The 22123-nt window shown below is 32.2% G+C and overlaps 1 protein-coding gene across 1 annotated transcript; it reads left to right on the top strand.

Annotated features, from left to right (window-relative positions):
* The first annotated feature begins 728 nt into the window (after positions 1 to 728).
* LOC129217440 (proteasome subunit beta type-2-like) lies at positions 729 to 19970 on the top strand. Its single transcript, XM_054851738.1, has 5 exons — positions 729 to 917; positions 6107 to 6229; positions 7052 to 7122; positions 9696 to 9864; positions 19781 to 19970. The coding sequence occupies exons 1-5, from the start codon at positions 827 to 829 to the stop codon at positions 19945 to 19947; spliced, it is 621 nt and encodes a 206-aa protein (XP_054707713.1). The 5' UTR covers positions 729 to 826; the 3' UTR covers positions 19948 to 19970.
* Positions 19971 to 22123: the final 2153 nt, after the last annotated feature.

The raw sequence follows: 22123 nt of genomic DNA, 5'->3' as shown, positions 1-22123 counted from the left end.
TCTTCTTTGGTGACTAAATACGATTCATAAAACCAATCATCGGCAAACTTAGAGTCATTAATGAATTGCGACACATTTTGAGCAGTGTATTTATTTATAACCTTATAAAACAGCTAATACATGCAACGTAGTATTATTTTTTAAAGAGGAAGCAACTTGTAAGAAAATTAGATTATATTTCTTATATGTCAGTTTGGTGTACTGGTAAACACACAAAACTTATACTCACTTATAGATTTCCTTTCATTTTTGTTTTGTTTCCTTTTTTTGGCACTCTCGTCCGCCAAAAACATTGGTGTATTTTAATTTGTAATACACCAATTCGACATTTCCATGTTTTTAATGTGTCGAATATGAACACCACTCGTCAATTTAGCAGAATCTTGCACATCAAAATGCACAAAATTCTCTTCTTCCGTAATTTGTCTTGCAAGCTTTCAAATGAGGAAAACTTCGCCCCTACTTCAATAGTCATTCCTCTATAATTACAATAATTAGATCATTAAAATACTATCCATATAGGAAAGTACGCCGAAAAAGCACGAGGCGCAGTTGTTTCTCGCTGGAATAAACAACGCGAACGTGATCGCCAAATATCGAGGACGTCTGAAACCACGCCAAGTTACTACAAAGGTTGCTAGAAAAATCGAGGAGTAGTAAACACTTCCTTCCCTAAAAATTTTCCCCCAACAGTTTTGCCGATTCATTCCCATCTTTCCAGAGGGCGCCTCATGATTCAGCTCGAATCTCGAGCAACCCGAATGGAGTTAGAAGCTTGAGTTGGGAAAATTCATTAAAAATAATATTTATCATTTGATATACAATTATGGAGTGCCTTATAGGTATTGCATTCAAAGATTTTGTAATAGTCGCCTCCGATATGAGTGTTGCTCATAGCATTGTTGTTGTCAGCAAAGGTATGGTTCCCATTTTTCTTATGTTCTGTCAATCCAAAAATGTTATAACTTGGCTAGTGCCGGACAGAGGCATCATTTCATGTATTTTGTCATGTGTGATTTTTTTGTACTGTTAATGTTCACATGATTCTGTAATTTTGTACGAAAGTATCAAAGAGATTTAAAAGTACCTGGAGCAAAAGGGGTGAAGAGTGACAAAACGTAAAAGGTTGATGTAATTACTATACAGATAACGCTATGTTTTACGAATTTATTTCCAATCAATTACGATTTCGCGAACAACTTACTAGTCCCAAAAGCTTCCCTTGTAATCTTCCAGGCTTGCCTTGCCCCTGAGAAAACCAAGAAATCAGGAAAAATGGTGAGGGAAATCATAAATCATGGATATTTCTGGTGGAGTCGGGGATTTTCTTTTCTATCTGTTGAAAGAAGGGATGAAACTGCTGTGCCAATTGCCCAAAAATTCGTTAATTGTGCTAAAAACTATTTTGTTGTATGACAATTTTATTCTTTGCTTAACTCTTTCCCTTGTGCCTTCTATCAGGGGTGCCCACCCCTCCTAAGAACAAGGGGGCAACCCCCCTAACAAAGAAAAAAATACCCCTGGAACTGACCGCCCTAAAAATTCCAATGGTGCAGTCTGCGCACTGCCCCCCCCCCCCCTTAGGTGGGCACCCCTGCCTTCTATCATGGTTCTGAAAAAATCCAGTTTGACCTTGTGAAGTTATTCACTTCACGAAGTAATTACACAAACTTCTAACTGTTTTGCTTCAAATTTGCAACACTCTTTCTCAAAACCAAATAAAGGCTACCCTGTTGTTTTGTAAGTTCCAGAATATATTTTCCGATTTGTTGCATTGAACTTAACAATGGACCACATGAATTGGCTTCCCGGGGTACATCTGGCCCGCGAGCCAGGGAAAGGTCTATTGTTATAGGCACCACTGGCCTATAACAATGCAAAGTACATCACTTTTGAAGTCATGCTAATTAGAAATTAACATTCCGAAAAGAAAGGAATAAATCACTATGAGTCGATTGTTCTGGTAGCTCAGAAGGAGATTTGGGAAGGGGGGGGGATGTATTTCATTTAGCCTGTATTTTCATTTATATACTTGCCCTAATGGTTTTCAGTTGAAAATAGTAATTTTTAACACCAGTGACAGCTTTACTACATGTATTTAATGTACAGTGTTTTTTTTTTCTGTTTTCTTTTCACATATTAGAAAAAAACATTTGTTATTTTCTTTATTTTCACTTTTAAAACTATTCAAAAAGGGAAAAAAAAATCATGATTTTTTGTTTCAAGATTTTAGAAGGTATGTTGTGTTACTATAAAAAATCCTCCCAAAACTAGGGGGCTCCCCCCTCCTCCTTTAATCCATCCATGGGCGACTGTTCCACCTTAAGCCTAATTAAAATAAAAAATAAAATACCTTACAAGAAATCACAAATTATAAAACAATTGAATTAGAATTAATTTCTGAAAGTAATTTAGAACCTAGAATTTTAAAAATCTTATATATATAATTAAAAATTGAACGATGCATCACCAAAAACAGGTTTGCATCCTACATCGTTAAACCGGTTTAGAATTTTTCCCTAAACCAATGCATCGATACTGTTTCTTTGTACAGACACCGGTCCAGGGTTGCTGCGGTTTTAATCTCTAATTTTTTCCCACTAATATTAATTAGCAGTGTGTAGTGATGTGGATCGGGTAAATACCCAGTGGGTAGGTAAATATTTTTTGGGTATTTACCCAGGTATTTACCCAAGGTCTGGGTAAATACCCAAAAACTGGGTATTTTACAAAAAAATGCAAAAAGTGAATGGGAATTTTTTTAAAAAATCTAAGTATGAAATAATTGGTAAAACTGATACATACATATGTATAACACAGTTTATAATATTTTTTATTGAAAGATTTGATGAAATTATGAAAGAAACCTATCGTGAACCAAAGAATCTTTCTTTTCAATGTCATGATTGGAGAAATATAAGTAATTCAAAGATGAACTTCAGGATTTCAAAATCACAATCTAGGTTAGTCATATCTAAAAGGGAAAAAAAGGAAGCATGAGGGATGTTTGAAAGAATAAACTGAGAAGTTATTAAGACTATGATGTTATTTATTTATTTTATTGATGTTTAAGTGATAACCAGGCAAATATAGAAACGGTTTTCACATTAATAAGCAAAAAAAAAAAAAAAATCAAAATATTGTTTTCTGTTGCCTTGCTCATTTGCATTTTCTCCTCGGTACTGCATGATGAAAATTTATTCATCAAACTATTTTTAATACACCCAAATAGTGATGTAGGGTGGGAAGGTTAATATTTTTTGAGTATTTATCCAAAGGCAGGGTAAATTCCCCAGTAACTGGGCATTTTGCAAAAAGAAAATAAGATGATATCAAAAGGTGATGATTTTCTTTTTAAAAAACATAAACCGTAAAACATCTTTAAACACATTTTACCGAAAAAGGAACAATCAAGTATTTTTATGCTAACATTTATGTTGTACTGCATTTATTTTTTAAATTATTTTACTCTTTAAATTAAAGCATATTAGCTGTAACGTCTCTATTTTTTCTCACACTATGCTTGAAATACAATATGAAGTGGAAGTCAAAATATCAAAATGAATTAAGCGAACTAAGGACTGATACGTTATCTGCAGAACACACCTAAACACTTGAACTAGGTTTAGAGGAAATTTCTGCATATAGGATATAGGTAAATAAAGAAAAATAAAAAATTGAGCGGCATCTCGTTACATTTTGATGTCATGCAGGGATATATTACTGGGTTATAAAAGATAGGACGTTAAAAAATTGATGTTTACTTTTTTTGTAATCAGTTAAGCTTTTTACTTTTTGTAGAATGGCTTTTTATATCTGAAATTTGGCTATCAACATTGATTAAGCATATCCAACACATTTAATGCGAATATCATATTAGATTGCTAAGTTGTTTCACACTCTTTGAATATGTGATCGAAATACAATTTTTGGGCAAAAATTTATTGTTTTGTATATGGTTAGTTATATATATATATATATACATAGTGGAATACATACAGAAAAGTATTTTCGTTGAATATAAATTTTTGAAATAAATACCCGGGTATATACCCAATTTGGGTATTTACCCGGGTATATACCCAATTTGGGTATTTACCCGGGTATATACCCTGGGTATTTACCCCTAAAAATAAATACCCAGGTATTTTACATCACTAGCAGTGTGTCAATCCCATCTGGTTTCACAATGAAAGTGCGAAGAGTTATGCCTTCATTTCTTCTAAAACATGTAAGAATTGTACATGCGTTCTTAGTTATGGACGAAAGATTTGTTGGTGAGCTAGTAACAACAAAAGTAAAAACAAAATTTAAAGAGCAAATTAGCAACCAAAAATGCAACATGTATTTTAGTGTTACAAGAAGTGGAGTTCCTAGCACAGATGTCGAACGAGTTGATAACTCTTAGTGTCCCCTCCCCCAAGAAAAAAAAAAACTTTATAAATTTTTTATGTAAATATGAAATTTATATAATTTTTAGAAACAACCGAGTTCTATTTTTGTTTTACAACAAAAGCTTGAAAGACAAGAATAAATAACATATCCATATTATGTAAAATTTGTCCTACATGTGATATTTGTAACCTCCCCCTCTTCCTACAGTATTGAGCAATTTATTTTTGTTAAAGTTGTCAAATTAAATATAATTTAAGATATATTGGTAGAAATTTTTAGAATTAAAGTATTTATATTTTTCATAATGAAATCCTCTTTGAGGGTCAACAGGTGCAGCTGCCCTCTCTCGCTACTGTTTACAAGGAACCTTTTTTAAGAATATCTGAGCTTTTGAATGGAATGTATGACTTTGCATTCATTTACTTACATCTTTTTGCATTGAAAAAACAGGCTCATTGTAGTCTCAAGACTTGTCTTCCATATTTTTCGCTAACTTTGTGCTTTTAGCCCTGCTGAATTTCTTTCGGGTGCTAAAATCTGTTAATTCGTATCTGGTATGATGTATAATTTTTCTACCTTATATTTTGTAAAACCTAAACAAGCAAGTTTAGTTTAAAAAGAAAATAAAAAAAATCCTTACATTGTGATGCATCGCTACATCACGATGTAAGGTTGTCAATGCATCACAATGTAAAAATTCCTACAATGCCTAGCCCTAGTACCTATGTATGGATGTAGAAATTACTTCTCCAGAACGACAGTGAACTGACCATCAAACCAGGTATCGATAGATTCCTAATCTTCCTGTCTTTATGTTTGGCTATTTAACAAAATCCTCCGATATCATTTGAAAAGTATTAATTATGACACATAGATTTTGACATAAAAGGCTTTCCTCGATTCAAATTATTATTCAGTGTTTCTTTCTGTAACAATACTTTTTTTTTTAATTTGTAGCTTGAAGAAAATCATTAATTGAAAGATCTGTTCCCATTTTTTTTCTCGAATATGAATAAATAAAGTTCTGGTTTTTATTTTGAGGGGCATTTCACAGTATTTGGCTGTTACGGACTCTACACTTCATAAGGATGTTTTAGCCTCCTACTCACGGTTAGTGCAAATAGTAAAGTTAAACTTCTTGTAAATGATTAGTCCTATGTGTACTTATGTCATAGCATTGAAAAGAGTTTAGATTTGTGTTGAATTTCTAAAGATGTAGGTAGATATATAGCATGTTACGGACTCTACACTCAAAAGACATGGAAATTTTTGCTTAAACTATCTTTAAATTTTCTGTGAAAGTAATATCTATTCTTACCTAATGAAGGTTTTCTATTATGTCTCAGTTCAGGGCTGTCCAACTGCAAAGAGCCCACTGGCTAGAATTCTGGTTACTGATCACCTGGCGGGCCGCATTTTGAAAAGTTGAACAATAACCTCTTATAACAACAATAACCTCTTATCTCTTATACAATAACAATTAATAGTTGAAAATTATAAAACAATGAAACACAAAGATTATAAAACAATTTGCTTACATTTTGATGGGAAAACAGGCCTATCCGCCTTCTTTACAAGGGCAAAAATGTCATTTAAATCGCTCAACCCTGCTGAAAAAATATCCTGAAATATAAAACTTGTTAATATTAAAGGACCAGTGTACAACAAATTATTTAAAGTTTTATAGTACCAAATGATACTTTCCTTACAGATGCTGATAAAATGTATAAATTAAGTGATCATTTGCTGATGTTAGTTTGTGGAGAACCTGGTGATACTGTTCAATTTGCTGAATTCATTGCGAAAAATATCCAACTGTATAAGATGAGAAATGGTATGTTTTTTCTGTTTATAAACACTGCTACTAAATTGTACTCAAAAGTTAAAAATGTCCTTCATGTGATTTTTGTTGGTTATAGAAATAGTTATTTATATAGAGCTAAGTATTAATTTGTTAGAATTTGTCTTTTTTTGTTGATCAAGGTTAGTTTGTGGAAATAACCATTCATTTCGAGATTTTTTGTTAAATTTCTCAGTAATTCAGCAGGACAAATGCAAGAATTGATTTTGTTAAACTTAGTATAATTTGGGAACTACCGGAAGAAATAAAAAAGAAAATAATCACATTATTATCCAAAATTAACATATTAGTTTGTTTTATCATTTTTTCATTTAGAAAATTCATTGATTCAATTTTTAAAATTTTGTGGAATTTAAATTTCAAAGTGATTTTCACCAATAAATAATGTGCTGAAAGTGTTATGCAGTGGAAGCTATTATCTATGCTCATGAGAGCGCATTTCTGTGGTTCCTCAAAGAAAATAAAGTTCAAAAAATATTTAACATTCAAATAAAATGTACTCCAGATAAATTTTTGTGACACCTACTCTTTGAATTTTAATGCCTTTGATCCCTGATTGCTTACCATTTCCCTCCCAAAATCACTCTGACTCTGCAGCCTTGGCAGAAATATATTCGGAGAGAAAATGACAGACTCCAACTCTTGTAATATTAAAGCCTCTGGCTCACGACTCCTTGCAGTACTCTGATTCCGATAGAATTTGTTGGTTAAAAATATTATACACTGTAAAGGAGTTGAAGCACTACTTTAATTTTTTTAAATCTCATGTGTATTCCATTTTGTTTTTTCTTCCAGGCTATGAACTTTCTCCTACAGCTGCAGCTAACTATACTAGAAGGAACTTGGCTGATTTTCTACGCAGCAGGGTAAAACTGTTAACATTGTTACAGAAATAAAGTAGTGTAGTATTTAGAAGCTTTAAGAAATGAAATTTTGTTTCTAAAATTTTAGTGTTATTTTGTTTCAAGATCAATTTTTCAATGCTACTGAAATCTTTTCTTCAGTATAGGTGCAATTTTTTAGAAATCAGATACATGTGTCCAAATATGAGTTTTTTCTTATTAAACATACTGCCAATATGAAATTCTGTAGTCACATGCTGCCAGTACCATATTTGTAAAGTATGCCAAAGAAATAAAATGATTTTTTTCAAGACAAAACCATTTGAAAATTACTTTTACAAATATATCCCTTGGGCCAATCACGGATCTTAATCACAATGAATCAGGAAAGAAAAGATTCAATGTGATCTAAAACGTAAGGGTTTAAATTTTGGCCCCTAGGGTTAGAAATCTAGCCTTCAAAACAAAATTTTTTGGTCATAAAATGCTATTACGGCTAACCCTTGTTTATCACAGTTAATCAATTCGACTCCACCACAACAAGTGAACTTTTATGAAATAGGATTCTTTCTTTATAAATCACAAAATTTTTTAAATAGGTTGTTGAAAACTTTTTACAACCTTTTAAATGCATTTTTAAACATAAAGCCTCTAAAAATGAAGTAACACTCTTTAGTTACTATTACGTTCATATTACCCAATATATTACACCAGATATAAGAAAATAACACATATAAGATTTTTTACTGAGCACACTAGTATTGCTGTGTATTTTAACATGCAAATACAATACAATTGTTACATACTGTCAGAGACCTGCGCAAATAATGCTACTTGCTTGATGATGAAATGAGAGATAAGTTCCTCCCCTGGCCTCTGCATTTTTCCCTTTCCCTTTCGAAGATTATGCTTACTGTTTGAAAGGCAAGTAGTTGAACACCATTAGCAAATGTGTTTATCTCATTTGCAATAAAACGAGCTTAGATGTTCCCCGTTAGAGTTTAAGGTTTGACAACAAACAGCAACTCCTAGACATCTCAGTACTTTTTTCCCCCAATCCCCCCCCCTTCCTCCCTGCCCCATCTACTAGCTTCTACTGCAGCTCCTCTTCGGAACTTGCCTTACATAAAAACAATGTTTTGCTTCTCTTTGAAGACAAGAGTTGGAACGTGCCCATTAGAAAATGGCAATGAAGATATTTGAAAAAATCACGTTAGAATGATGACGCTTTTAAATTTTTTGTACTCGATTAGAAAGTGGTCACCGCTAATCTGCACCTTTAATTCAAGGCCAGGGAAAATATCAGTAATTTGCAAGATTGCTATCCCAAAGAGATGAACAATAAAATATTTGAAGAATGGTTTCTCGACTTACTACAAAGTTTGGAAGATCTATGTGACATCTTAACTGACAACACAAGCTGCCATTTCATATTCACGACAAATACACGACAAATATCCCGCTAAAAAGACAAGAAAAAAACACTGACATTGCGGCTTGGCTTCTATAAAAACCATATCCACAAGGCTATCCAAGTTGGACCCTAACTATTAGCACAAACAGAAATTATATCCTTTTTTTTAAGACTTCCCCTTTCTTTTACTTGGGTTGTGATCTTACCGCCGGAACACAACATGTTCCGTTTTTCTCATCTACCAGTGCAGGGAATTTCCTTGATAATAATGATCTAAATAAAAAAAGAAGTCAGTAATTATGTTAACTAAACCAGAAAACATAAAAGATTTCTACACCGAAGACAATTTTTCTCTTTTTGGGAGCCCTCAAGCTTGCTAAAATTTTTGAAAAGCTAATGTGATTTTTAGTGAATACGTGTATTTTTAAAATTGAAGAATTGACACTTGTATGAAAAAAAGAGGGGTTCTTTTTTCTGTCGATTAGAGCATGTGTATCTTGTGCGCAATCTTAGCATAAAATAGTTTTTGATTTGAAAGCATATCTTGAACTGCAATCACTCCCAAAGGGTTGATTAATGTTTTAATATGCTATATTTTCATTCAAGTTTAAGTATTAAATGTGTGAAAGCAAAACAGAACTTATACTTAAAAGTTTTTATTGGAATCTTACAACAGAGATATATTTGGATGCAGGTATGTTTTTGTATATATTTGTTGAATTTTAGAATATTTCAGGTGTGCAATTTATTTTAAAATGCATCATTTTGCACAAGTTGAACTGTACCCAAGTCAAGAGGATGGGACAACTCTTGTAGTAGAAAACTGTTTTGAATATATAAATGAGTTTTCAATCAATCAAAATGTCTGTTAATTATCACCACTGTGTTCCAAAAAAAATTGATTACACTAAAACTCCACAGTAGCTACTAAACAAAAAGGGGGGGGGGGGAATTGGATAACAAACAAAGGGGTTAAAAGGGTTCAAAGTTTTATCTTAACTTTTTAATATACTTAAGGTTAGTTACTCATTCATTTATTTATTTAAAAGAATGGAAACTAGAAAACGCAGGTTCTAATTACACAGTCGACTGCAATTCATCTTTGCAGGATTTGAAACAACTTTGAAATGCATTTGTTTTAAGAATATGAGTGAAATTTTGCAAATGTTTTTTTATTTTCCAGACACCATATTCTGTCAACATTTTGATGGCTGGACATGATAATGATAATGATAATGGTTGCGAGCTTTATTTCATAGATTACCTGGCAACTATGTGTAAACAGCCATTTGCTGCACATGGATATGGATCTTTCTTTGCTCTTAGTATTATGGATCGATATTACAGACCAGGTAACAATTATTTTTGGTTTCCTGATATAGAGCTTTCCCTGAACTATTTCCCGAAATTTATTAAGAGTTTCAATTTTTATAGTTTATAGTTATATCTGTTGTATAGATATGTGGTGCATAATTTATAAATGTCCGGGGCACCTCATTAGTTTTTGTACACCCATTTTTTTAAATGCAAAATCCCAGTCCCTTTAAAAAATTGTGATTAATTAAAACTGATCTTTTGCAAGTTTGTGATTAACAAAACATTCTTTTAAAAATAAAATATGATCAACAAATCTAGCTTTTCACAAAATTATCAGCATAGAATCAAGCAAATCTGAAATCAAAATATCATACTTGCCAACCATTGAAGAAACTAGTATGTTGTATCCATCACGAAAATTTCTTCTATATCTTTCTTATGATTCTTTTCCTTCCCCATGCTTGACAAGGAAGCAATATTCCCAACAAAAACAAAATTACACACGCCAAAACTTGACGACCATCCCAATTCCCGATTTATCTCAAAAGCAAAGCAGGGAATGAAAATTATTTTTAAAACGTTGCTTAAAATAATTACAAACATTTATTTGTTAACAAACACAAGATGGCACCAGTTAAAAAGTTTAAATCATTGCAATTTTCTGATCATTTTGCTCCAATTAAAACACCCGAAATACGCAGATGACAGTCTATTATGATTTATCTTTCTTATTGTTGCATTTATAAAGCTATTTTTATTCACACACACAAAAAAAATCAGTCCCCCATGGAGCGATTGGTGCCAAAATTAAACCAACGCCTGTTTACATATGGATTTACATTTATTCCAAATTTCATCCAGAACATTGCATTACTTCTTGAGATATGGCACTCACAATGGAAAAAAAAAGAACGTTCGATTGCGCCGCCCCCTTTTCTGCTGTTGAATCCAAAATAGAATCAGCTCTTATACCCTCTAAGGGCTACTTGTGAGTACACTTTTGTTTGATTCCGTTCATTATCATGAGATACAGGAATCATAATAGGCAACGTAATTCTATTATCTGTGCAGATACTTCGATTTGTAATGGCACACAGATTCACTTAAAGAAAAAAGGTTGCCATGGTAACAATTATAGATGAAAACACAGCACTGGAATTCCTCAATACTTTATATTTGGAATTTTGACTCACTGAAAATGTCAACCTATTTCTTCTGTTCCATCCTTGATTAAGTTAGATGCAATAAAGTTATTTTAAGTATCTAACAGCTGGTTTACTGCAAAAAAAAATAATAATAATGCATTTTGTAGCTGTTATTTTGCCTTGTGCAAATCGTAATTTAAAAAATAAAACATAACTTCCTCCAGGCCTCCTGCAATCTGTAGGGCCTTTTCTCAGTGGCCAACAGTATATATTAGCAATGTTAATAAGTCTTAGTTCTCTAGTTTTTCATGTATTTTCTTCAATTTCTTAGGACGTTAAGCCCCTTAAGGACGTGCCCCCCCAGCATTGCGGGTCTGTACCCCCCCCCCCCCAGCATTGCGGTCTGAGGGGGGGTACAGACGCACCTTAAGCAGCTGGCATCAGCACCAGCTCCTATCAGCGTCTATCATTACACTAGCCTTTTATTACTATTTTGAAGTTACATCTTGAGCTATTGCAATCATGCTTTATGCATTGTGAAATAAAGCTAATTCATACCTTCACTAGAAACGAATTGTGTAGAAACAAACGAATATATATCGTATATATTGATATGTATCCAATATTTTCCACCAACACAAATTAAAAGTCTTCAAAATAGTAAATATGTCCTCAAATCACTCTTTATTTCCTTATATTGTTATTACATTATGTAGACTTAAAAGTAAGGTTTCTTCTACTATTTATATATATATATATTATATCTAATATTTCATTTAATTTTTATCAATTTTATTGGTGTTAATTTAGCATTAACTGTTTTACTCATTTTTCTTTTGTTAGCTACGTTTACAGTTATATGACTTGGAAGCAAAAAATATGCATTAGTCGGTGCAGAGTCATAAGACATTTTCTTTTTTTCTGACCAATGTTTAATATTTAATTAGGCACTTTCAATGTGAATTAAAACTGTTACATTACTAATAATTTTGTGAATATAAATAAAATAGGAATATTATACTACTTTGTTACATTAATCACGTATTAATACATTATAAAAATATAGTACTTAACTTTTTGGTTATTTTTAATAATGAATAAACAATGATAATATGATTAATTTCATTTTTACATTGAAAATACTGTAGTTGAAAAAATAAATATCGGATATATGTCATGACATGATATATCGGCGAACTCTGGATACAGCGCCACAATTAACGACAAAACCTATATATATATATATATATATATATATATATATATATATATATATATATATAAAACCTTCTATAGCTCAACCCCTGTTTGAGCTATTGACATCAAAATTGAATCAGCCGCTGTACCTTTTAGAGGCAACATATGGACCAAATTTTGTTTGATTCCGCCAGTTACTTTTTGGGGAATAACAGGCACGCATAACTCAAGAAACGTCCCATTGCTCCACCCCCCTTGGAGGAATTCGCGCAAAAAACCAATGGGCACAAGTTCACATAGGGGCACATACGTGTACCAAATTTCGTTTGATTTCATAAGATAGTTTTTACTGTAGATCAGCGACAAAAAACTGGTCTCACACACACAGACAGACATGTTCCAAAAATGGTTAAAATGGATTCGGCACACCTCAAAACGTTCAAATGCGTTGAAAATCGAAAAGTTGCACAAAATTAGATATAGAAGAAAGTAAAGAAACAGAAGATTCCACTAGAGGTATGTAGGTGATTCAACAGTGACATATTTCACAACCTTAATCTTCAATTATGCCTTTAAATAACATAAATACTGAATTTAAAGTTAAATGGGGATTTTTTGCAGATGCGAGCTAATTGATAGCAGCAAGAAAACGCAGTTCCTTCGTACTGCGAAGGAAAAACCAAAAAATGAGTGAATTTGCTTTAAGTTTCGTACATTCCATAGGCTCTACCAAAAAAGTCACTCTACAAGAATTTAATTACTAACATCCAAAAAAAGAATCAATATTTTATGGAAATAAAATATAATGTAGGTATAGGGTAGCACATGTTTAAATAACTTCAAACTTTTAGAATAATAGAAATATTTTCTAGATGCAAAGGGATTGAAATCTGCTGCAATTTTTGACAAAGCACGTGTTTTGCTGAACATGCAATGTGGATAACTTCCAAAAATAAATTTTTACTAAATGAATTATTAATTGGAAAAATTCTTTCCCCCTTACATTGGTAGATGACTAGAAAAGGAAGCCATCTATTGAAGTGAAACTTTTTGATGACTGATGGAAAAAACGGGAGAAAATGGTAAAACAAGGGAAATTGGGAGATGGACGCAAAAAACGGGAGTCTGCTGTTAAAAATAGTAGAGTTGGCAAGTATGAAATAATATCGTTTCTGCCTAATTTACCTTGCTGAATAATGAACACACAGATTATATGACAACATAAGCAGAAGAATGCAACTTTTCACTTGAGGCGGCAATTCAACTATTGAAATTTATAGCTTATTCCCAGCTATTTATGATAAATATCAAGAAAAAGTTCAATTTAAGCATGAAAAATGTTCCTACCTGTCAGAATGATCAAGAAATCTAGAAACTATATTTGACGATAATAACTTAATTGAACAGACCACACAGAACATGCACACACAAGAACAGAATCAGAAGAATCATTCATTAGAAAACGCAACTTTTGAATGCAAATATTTTTCGATTTCAAAACCTTTTGTTTTTTTTTTTAAATTCTTACATGAAAGTATTACCTACTAGAAGCAGTGGCGGATACAAGGGGAGGGTCCTGGGGGGTCATGACTCCCACCCTAAACCGCCGACAATAGTATCCGTCCTCATTGTGTTCCAACTCTGAATGAATAAAATGTAAACGATTTCTGTTACCTTTCCATTTTATTAATTATTTTTAAAAGTAAAAAATTTAAATATTACTTCTCTCAATTGCTTATGAAATTAATTAGAAACGTTTATGCTCTATTAAGTGCCTTATTCCTATCCGATTTGGTGCTTTTAATGCCGCCCAAGCAGTTTCAAAATTCTATTTAACCCAAAACCGTAGGTTTGGTCACGGAACTGCGGGGGGGGGGGGGGGGGGGGTCATTATCCGGCCTGCGGCATGACTCCTCCTAAAATGGTTGCCTGTATCCGCCCCTGACTAGAAGTAACCATAAACAATGGCCCTAAGTTCCAATTATTTTACTCATAAATAGATCTATAAAAATTCCTTGTTCACGGAAAAAAAAATAATATTTAAAAATTGAAGCCAATTTAATATCAAAGTTGTAATTTTGATAATTGTGCAAACAATCGACTATTTTAATTATTAGTGGGAATATAATATTTGCTCTCTTAATTAAAGTTCGGCTTAATTAGTAGTTTCAAATGTAGGTTAAAAAATAGTATTTAGCAAATTTGAGGATATACTGGTAATTTTTGATTTTGGTAGAGTGCCTGTTATTGATGTATTTCCCCTCTATCATTTATTTTCACCTCAGAAATAATGACATTGATAAGGTCTGTCACAGAGGTGAGGAATTTTCCATTAATCTAGGTCCAATAAATACATTTTTCAAGAAATTTTTTTTTCTTTGTTGCTACAATCTGCACAGATTAAACATGTGAAAACATGTTCATTTCTTTTTTTACATTAATTTACATCCCTGAAATTCAAGTTCACGAAGGTGAGAAGTCAGAATAACCAATCTAAGTATTTAAAGCAAAATCTATCTTCTTGATTATCAACAAAAATCTCACAACTTCAACTATGGCTAAAAATTAAAAAAAAAGGGGCTCCCTTGTATCATGGAAAATAAAATTTGATCTCATTACTGCCATGTATTAATGAGAAACGTCATTTTGTGTTTAGGTAACGGAGGTGATAATTTATTGTGTGACATGACTCTGTGTCCTAGCAAAACAAACTAAAACACAATATTAAATTAAATATACTTAAACAATTAGTATTTGAGACACTTGTGAAAGGAATGATAAATAAGTATATACTTTTAGTTAAACAAGATATTAAGCAACAAAAACAGTGTGACATGCCACGAAGGTGAGAATTCATATTGTGAACCAAAAATATACTAAAATAAAAATTATTATAAAAAAATTGTTGGCAGGTTCAAATAGATATATTTTTGATGAAATTAAAAAACACTGTTAAATGAATTGTTCCTTGAAGTTCTTACTATAAAAGCCATGTGGCAGAAAAGTTAAATTTTTTGAAGAATGACCCGGAAGTAATCGCCAGCTTGTCAAAGCTGCAAGAGTGTTTTCGCACTCTTCTCAGTGACGGTTACACTTAAGTTTCAACAATTTACAATGAAGGATAATCAAAAAAAAATTTTTTTTTTTGGTTTTTTTCAATTAGTTGCCGGTTCCTCTAAATGAATAGTAGACTAAACTTCTGATGGGGTAAATGACAGCTGGAGTGTACCTTTTATGTAAAAAAATTTACTTATTTTTCAAAATTCGTAAAAATGTGAATTTTTAAAACATCCCTATACTTCTGGCCAGTTGAGTGTATGTGTTCCAACTTATTAACATAACTAGAAAGTCACCCGTCAGGATATGACAGGTGAAAATTGCTTCTACTCTTATACATTTGAACGAAGCCATTGCCTGTTTGTTGATATTTTGATAGTTGAAATTGTAACCCTAACTCCAGTGGATTAACCCTAAATTCCAGTAGGTGGGTTCATTGTTGACTACTTTTTCGTTTCTTCACTCCCCTGAAATGACAGTTTTACCAGTAAAACAGTTAAGTTACCGGATGGAGTTCAGCATTCATTCAGCGAGTTTCATTGTTGAAACTCGCAGGTTACTCGATTATCAGCTATTGTATATGAGGATTAAAATTGTAGCTAAGGTGACATATATGTCCCTCAAGGCTAATGAAACTAATATAAATTGTATTAGTGGATGTTTTTTTTTTCTTGAATAAATTAACACTTGATAAAGCTTTTGTCATTTGCATGCTATTTTACAAGGACCCTTTTAGAATTTCGAGATGTTATTAAATTTATTTGTTAAATTAGTGTATTTTGAACAAAGAATGCTTGATAAAGCCATAGTTTCCTCAAATAATGTTGTTTAAAATCTCCAGTGTTCTTCCTTGAAACTTGGACCCAATATCCTGACTTTTTTTTCCCATAACAGGGTTCGTACGCTCCGGGAATTCCGGGAAAACCGGGAATTGTCAGGGAAAATGACACTGTCAAAAATGTCAGGGAAATGTCAGGGAGTTTTCAAATTTTGTCCTCCAAAAATTTTTTTTCCATTTTTTCCCAAGGAATTAAGTACCATGAGATCTAGTCTTCGTTTTTATTGTGATTTCACGAAAAATGTTGTAAATTTTTATCTAAACCGACGCTGGCACTTAAAAACTGCGATCGAAAAATGAACGTTCTTTTTTTCACAACGAAACATGCGCCAAAAGAGCGAAGATTTTCTTGCATGGATTCAGTGAGGGGAACGCATTTTTTTCTACTGCCTAAAGTTTTAAATGGGTTGCCACAACATTCTATTCGGTTCAGGGTTCGTACGCTCCGGGAAAATTTGGAATTATCATGGAAAATGACATAGTCAAAAATGTCAGGGAATTTTCCAAATGTGTCCCCAAAATTTTTCTTTTCCCCATTTTTTCCCAGGGAATTTGGTTTTATGAGATCTAATCTTCATTTTTATCGATGTATGTAAAAAAAATTGTAACAATTTTAAAGCAATGAAAAAAGTGGCGATCCAAAAAATCTTCAGCAGCCGCCATTTTTGGCTCTCAGTAGTTCCGAAGGAAAAAAAAATCAGGTGAACAGCAATTATGCACAAACTTAAAAGGAGAGAAGACAATTTACTGCTTCGGAAGCACAATCTGTAGATGGGAGGGTCGATCGGGGAAAATCGTTTTTTTTTTTTTTTTTTTTTTTTTTTTTTTTTTTGATCGGAAAATCATTTTAGCTACGTGTGAAACGTAGTCGCCATCTTTGGTCATTCACAAGATGGAAGTAAATACGATCCTAAAAGGCCTAAGTTTCTAAAAACAAAGCAGAATTGGATGTTTTCTTTAATTGAAAACTGATGAAAATAACAAAAAATGGTCTGCAAATTGTTTTTCTGTTATTATTTAAAATAGTTTTCTTGAGAAATGAAAATTTTTGTTCTTAAAACTTAAACTTATCCTCACTGCCTCGGACGCAAATGTGATAAAAACTTTTCAATGAATTGTAGTTTCATGAAGATTTATTATTTTTTAATTTTCTTCATGCGACAAATTAAAAAAGTTATTTCTTACTATTTTTGGGCATAGCCGCCATATTTGGTCATTCCCAAGATGGAAGTACACAAGATTTTTTAAGCGCCTAAGTTCCGAAAACGGCATTGGATGTTAATTGCAATGCAAATTATTGAAAACAACACAAATTGTGCTTTTTTTTCCGGATAATTTGTAATTATTTTCTGGAAAAATGCAAAATTTAATCTTCAAAACTTTTTTTTGTTTTAATTGATTTCGACTCTTATGTGCTAAATACTGACTATTTTGCTTTTATTGTAGTTTTATAAGGATTATTAATTATTTATTACTACTTTTATACTACAAATCCAAAAATCTATTTATTATTTTAAAATTTTCACTTTGTCGCCATATTTGATCGTTTGCACAATGGAAGTAGACTTAAACTTCCAGAAACAGAATTGGATGTTTATATCTATGTGTAATATTGAAAATAACATTAAATGTGCAAAAATTTATGAATTTTTAAAAAGTAACTATTACTTTCTGGAAAAGAAAATTTGAAATTTTAATGTAAGCGTCCTTTAATATGTGGAAAAAAAAAAAAGATTATTGGCATTGGCCTATGATTGGCGGATGTTGATTTTTGTTACTATGCATTACATGGTATGCCGATTGATGCAACAAGTTGATCATATTTATACTGAAATTTAGCTTTGCATTTTGCTCAATATGTTTTGTGTAACCTACTTATAAGAAATTAAAAAGTATTGTAAACCAAAAGCGGATGCTAAAAGGTTGCTGCAGGACTACAGCAAAACGCTATAATATTACGCGTGACATCAAAAAAAAGCTAAAATAAGTTGAAAGTACTCTGTTTTCAACAAATAGTAAACAAATTAAAACAATTTTGAATAAAATGTTTTAAAAAAACTTAAAATTTTGACAGAGAAAACAAAGAAAAAAAAAATCCAAGATTTTTTTTTTTAATCTAAGGGGAGAAATTTGTTCTTCTGCATTCCTACTTTAAACAATTTTAATTATTTTGAAAATATTACTATTTAAACTTAAATTTTGAATGAAGAGAGTAACCTGGAATTTTCTAAAAAATAACCTGGAAAACCTGGAAAAGTCAGGGAACTTTTTTTAACCAAAAGTGTATGAACCCTGCATAAGGTTAGAGCAAGTCTGATACAACATCTACACTTTTTTTGTTATCTAAAGCCAAGGTTACCTTATCATAGAAAGGCAATAAATCAGTAGCACACAATTTACCTTTCCTGAAACCATGCTACAGGGCCGGATTTAAGGGAGGGCAGGCGGGGACTAATGCCCCGGGGCCCCCACAATAAAATTTTTACAAAATATCCTAACTTTCACGGGTCGGATTCATACATATATATCAAAATATTAAAATATATATCAAAGTATCAGATATTATTGAAAATATGATGATCTTTTCGAACCCTGATTAGGGGCCTCCACTCCTTCGTTGCCCCGGTGCCTCCACACTTCCAAATCCGGCCCTGCCATGCTGTAAACTAGTCAACAGACTATTCGCCTCTAAGAAATTCATAATCTTGATTTTGCAAAGTTTCAAAAACCTTACACACCACCATGGGCGCCCATATGCAAAACTTTAAGGGAGGGCTCAGAAATTTTAACCATGGTTTAGCAGGATATTTCCTCCATGGAGGTAGATTTCAGGACAGATTAGAGTCATTAAAATTTGATATATTTAATTATTTATTCATTAATGGCTGGAGAAGAAATATTTTCATATTTTTGCAAAAAAAAGTACTAAAAGCAAGGAAGTTCTACTTTCCAAGGGGGGACCCGAGCCCCCCCTTGCCCCCCTATATGGGCGCCCTTGCACCCCACTGAAGTTAGATTTACGGGTCTATAATTCCTGCATGCAATTGGGCTATTCAGCACGTCTGTTTCAACGTGAAAACCATTTTGCATGTTGACCTATTTTTAGTTTATGAGTTTCAATAGCCGCATTGATGTGGACACTTTTTATGGTACAATCATTGAGCAACCTCTTTTTATATGTAAACGGGGAATTTTTCAACCGTTTTGTTTTTTCGGAGCCAGAGCAGGGATTTGCAAGGTACAAAAGTGTTTTGAATACCGCTATTTTGCACATATGTAGGGTAAAGGAAAGTACATGTAAACATTAATTTTTTTTTTTCATTTTTTTTTAAATTTTTCAACAAATATTATAAATTTCGCAGAGCAAAATTGTCCCCAGGATTGACTTGTCTTTTCTTTTCTTTGTGTCATGGAATTTTTTGAGATGGAAAAAATATATATATTTCTTTACTTAATGTTATTTTTTAAAACATCTCATATTGTTCACATGTGCCATTGCAGGATGCATATGTGTATAACCCTGGGAAAAAAGGTGACAACAACCGCTTGTTTCTAACACTGCTCTTGAGGGTTCTTAACATTCTTGTGCTTTGACAGTATACTATTGCGAACATTTTTCTTTTTTTAATGCTTTTCTAGTGTATTATTATTGTTATTTTTTTTTTTAACATTTGTAATAGTTTATTTCTATGATTTTGTTTTGTTTTCTACTAGATATGAGTAAAGAAGAAGGAATTGACTTAATCCAGAAGTGCCTGAAGGAGATAGGCAATCGTTTTCTTGTAAGCTTACCTAGCTTTAAAGTGAAAATAGTTGATAAAGAAGGAATACACAATTTACCAGATATGAGTACTGTTGGAAGTCCTATGGTTTTTAAATAAATGTTTACATTTTTGCAAGTCTATATTTTATGCATTCCTTTAATTGAAGTATACTTGTTTGCACCAACATTTTGTTCATTTGTTTACTTCATTGTGTTTGTGTACAGATTTTTACAATTAATATGAAACATTTGTATTTCAACTTGTTTAAAAAGAACTAAATTTGAAAGAGTCTGATGCATTTGAAGCATTTATTCAGTTTTTGATGTATGTTTCAATGATTTACTCTATTCCTTTTTTCCCTAAGAAAAATGGTTGAGGTGCAATTTGAATAAGTACATCAACTTTGAATAAAAAAAATTCAGTTCAAGTATATTTCGACTTGTGCATAACTGCTTGTTGTTTATTCAGTTTTAAGGATGTTACTGCTATTTTATTATGCTTATAAAGTTGAAATTTTGACGTTAAAATTATTATGTTAATATAAAGACTAAATAAAATACAATCGATTCTGGTGAATTAGGGCCACGTTGGGTCCTATTTGGTCCTAATTACCGGTTGGTCCGATTAAGCAAACAGGACCCGTGTAGCTTAACTGGACATGCTATAAACAAAATATTTAAGTACCCTTCTGATTATTGTGAGCCCCATATGCATAGTGAGCATACAAAGATGAAAAATTGCTGTTTCCGAAATTTTGTTCATTAAAAAATACATTAAAATGAAGCGAACCATCTTTTTACACAGGTTCAATAACGTGTGCAGACTGATGCGATTTTAGTTATTCGCTCCAGTCAGTATCAATTCAATAGCCAGAAAAAGCTAAAAGTATGAGATTAAAAAAAATGTGCTACAAAGAATTAATCAGTTATAAAAAAACTCCAATGAAACGTAAATTACGTATTTTACAATTAATTTTTTTTTTTCTTTCTTGAACAAATTTTCATATTATTGAATGTGCTAACTGAACTGAAGAAATTTGCTGTTGAAACAGTGCTGCCATGAAATGGAAATTTCGCTAACCATTTTTTTTTTCCTGTAAATATTGCTTGATCTTATTGAAAGTTACAAGGAACCATTATTAATTTTTATTGCACTAACTACTAAGTTTGTTGACTCACTTCAAGCGGACAATTTATAATTTTTTTCCAATTTATTGTCATGTTCCTTCCAATTAAACAGATTTTTGGTCCCAATAAGTGAATAATATTAGGCTTGTGTATTGGGATTTGTTTTGGTTCTTCAAGATTTGGTCAAAATATGAAGCTGGTCCGATTAACTGGTAGTCCTATTAAGCAGATTCCACTGTATAACTAAACTTTTGTCAAGAAAAACTTAACTTTCAAATAGCCTGACATTCTGCTCAGTACCATAACAATATTTTTCTCAAAATAAAGGAATAAAAAACTGATTGGGTAGATATGTTCTTATCCATATCAACTTAAAATGGGTATTGGAGAATCTTCTAAAATTTCTTTCTTTTTCAGTCTTTAATATTCTTTCTCAATATGCCTGGGCATTAAATTCAAAGCATGTTAAACAAAAATTTGATAAGTATCCTAGAATATTAGAACTTGATGTTTGTGCTACAAAAAAATAACTAAGACACCTATTTCTTAAATTTACCTTCTCTAATCCACTAAGACACTACCCAAAAAATACTTTAAGGAGGAGGGTGGGGTCATTCATTGGAAGTTCAAACATGGTACGACATAATCGGGAAAACACTGGATTGGTGCATTAGCAACCCAACTAAAGGCCTTTGATAGTTTCAACAATTTCTTTGCACTTTTGGGCCACCAGAGAAGATTTAAAAAGACCCAACTATTTCTAAAAGCTGTTGGGCTATCCAGGAATAGTTTTAATATATGAATTATTGTTTCGGTAAACCAGCTATATTTTTTGTACTGTAAAAGCGGGGGTAATTAAAGATTTCTAGATGTTTCCATTACTTTACTACCCCTAACATAATATTTTACGGCAAAATTTTAGAATTTTCAATGAAAACTGATAATTACTAGTGTTCTGGTTATTTTTTTAGTTCTCTTTTCTGCCTCCTTGAGCAAAGAATCAGTACGAGGGCGTAGCTAGGGGGGTTGGGGACCCCCCCCCCCCCCGAAACATTAGCCTCAAAAAAAAAAAAGAGAAAAAGAAGAGGGAAGAGAAAGAAAAAAAAATCAAAACTACTTTTTTCTGAATGACAAAGGTCAAAAATTCACTTTGTTCCCCCCCCCCC

Source organism: Uloborus diversus, chromosome 2 (assembly GCF_026930045.1).
Source record: "Uloborus diversus isolate 005 chromosome 2, Udiv.v.3.1, whole genome shotgun sequence".
NCBI lineage: Eukaryota > Metazoa > Arthropoda > Arachnida > Araneae > Uloboridae > Uloborus > Uloborus diversus.
Note: the sequence above shows the minus strand (reverse complement) of the source record. Positions and strands in the feature narration are given on the sequence as shown.

What these genes read in the sequence shown, in the direction of transcription:
- LOC129217440 (XM_054851738.1), top strand. Translation starts at nt 827, where the DNA reads ATGGAGTGCCTTATAGGTATTGCATTCAAAGATTTTGTAATAGTCGCC. An exon ending in CTGATTTTCTACGCAGCAGG is followed by an intron (nt 7,123 to 9,695) that starts GTAAAACTGTTA and finishes TTTATTTTCCAG; the next exon opens with ACACCATATTCTGTCAACAT. An exon ending in GGATCGATATTACAGACCAG is followed by an intron (nt 9,865 to 19,780) that starts GTAACAATTATT and finishes GTTTTCTACTAG; the next exon opens with ATATGAGTAAAGAAGAAGGA.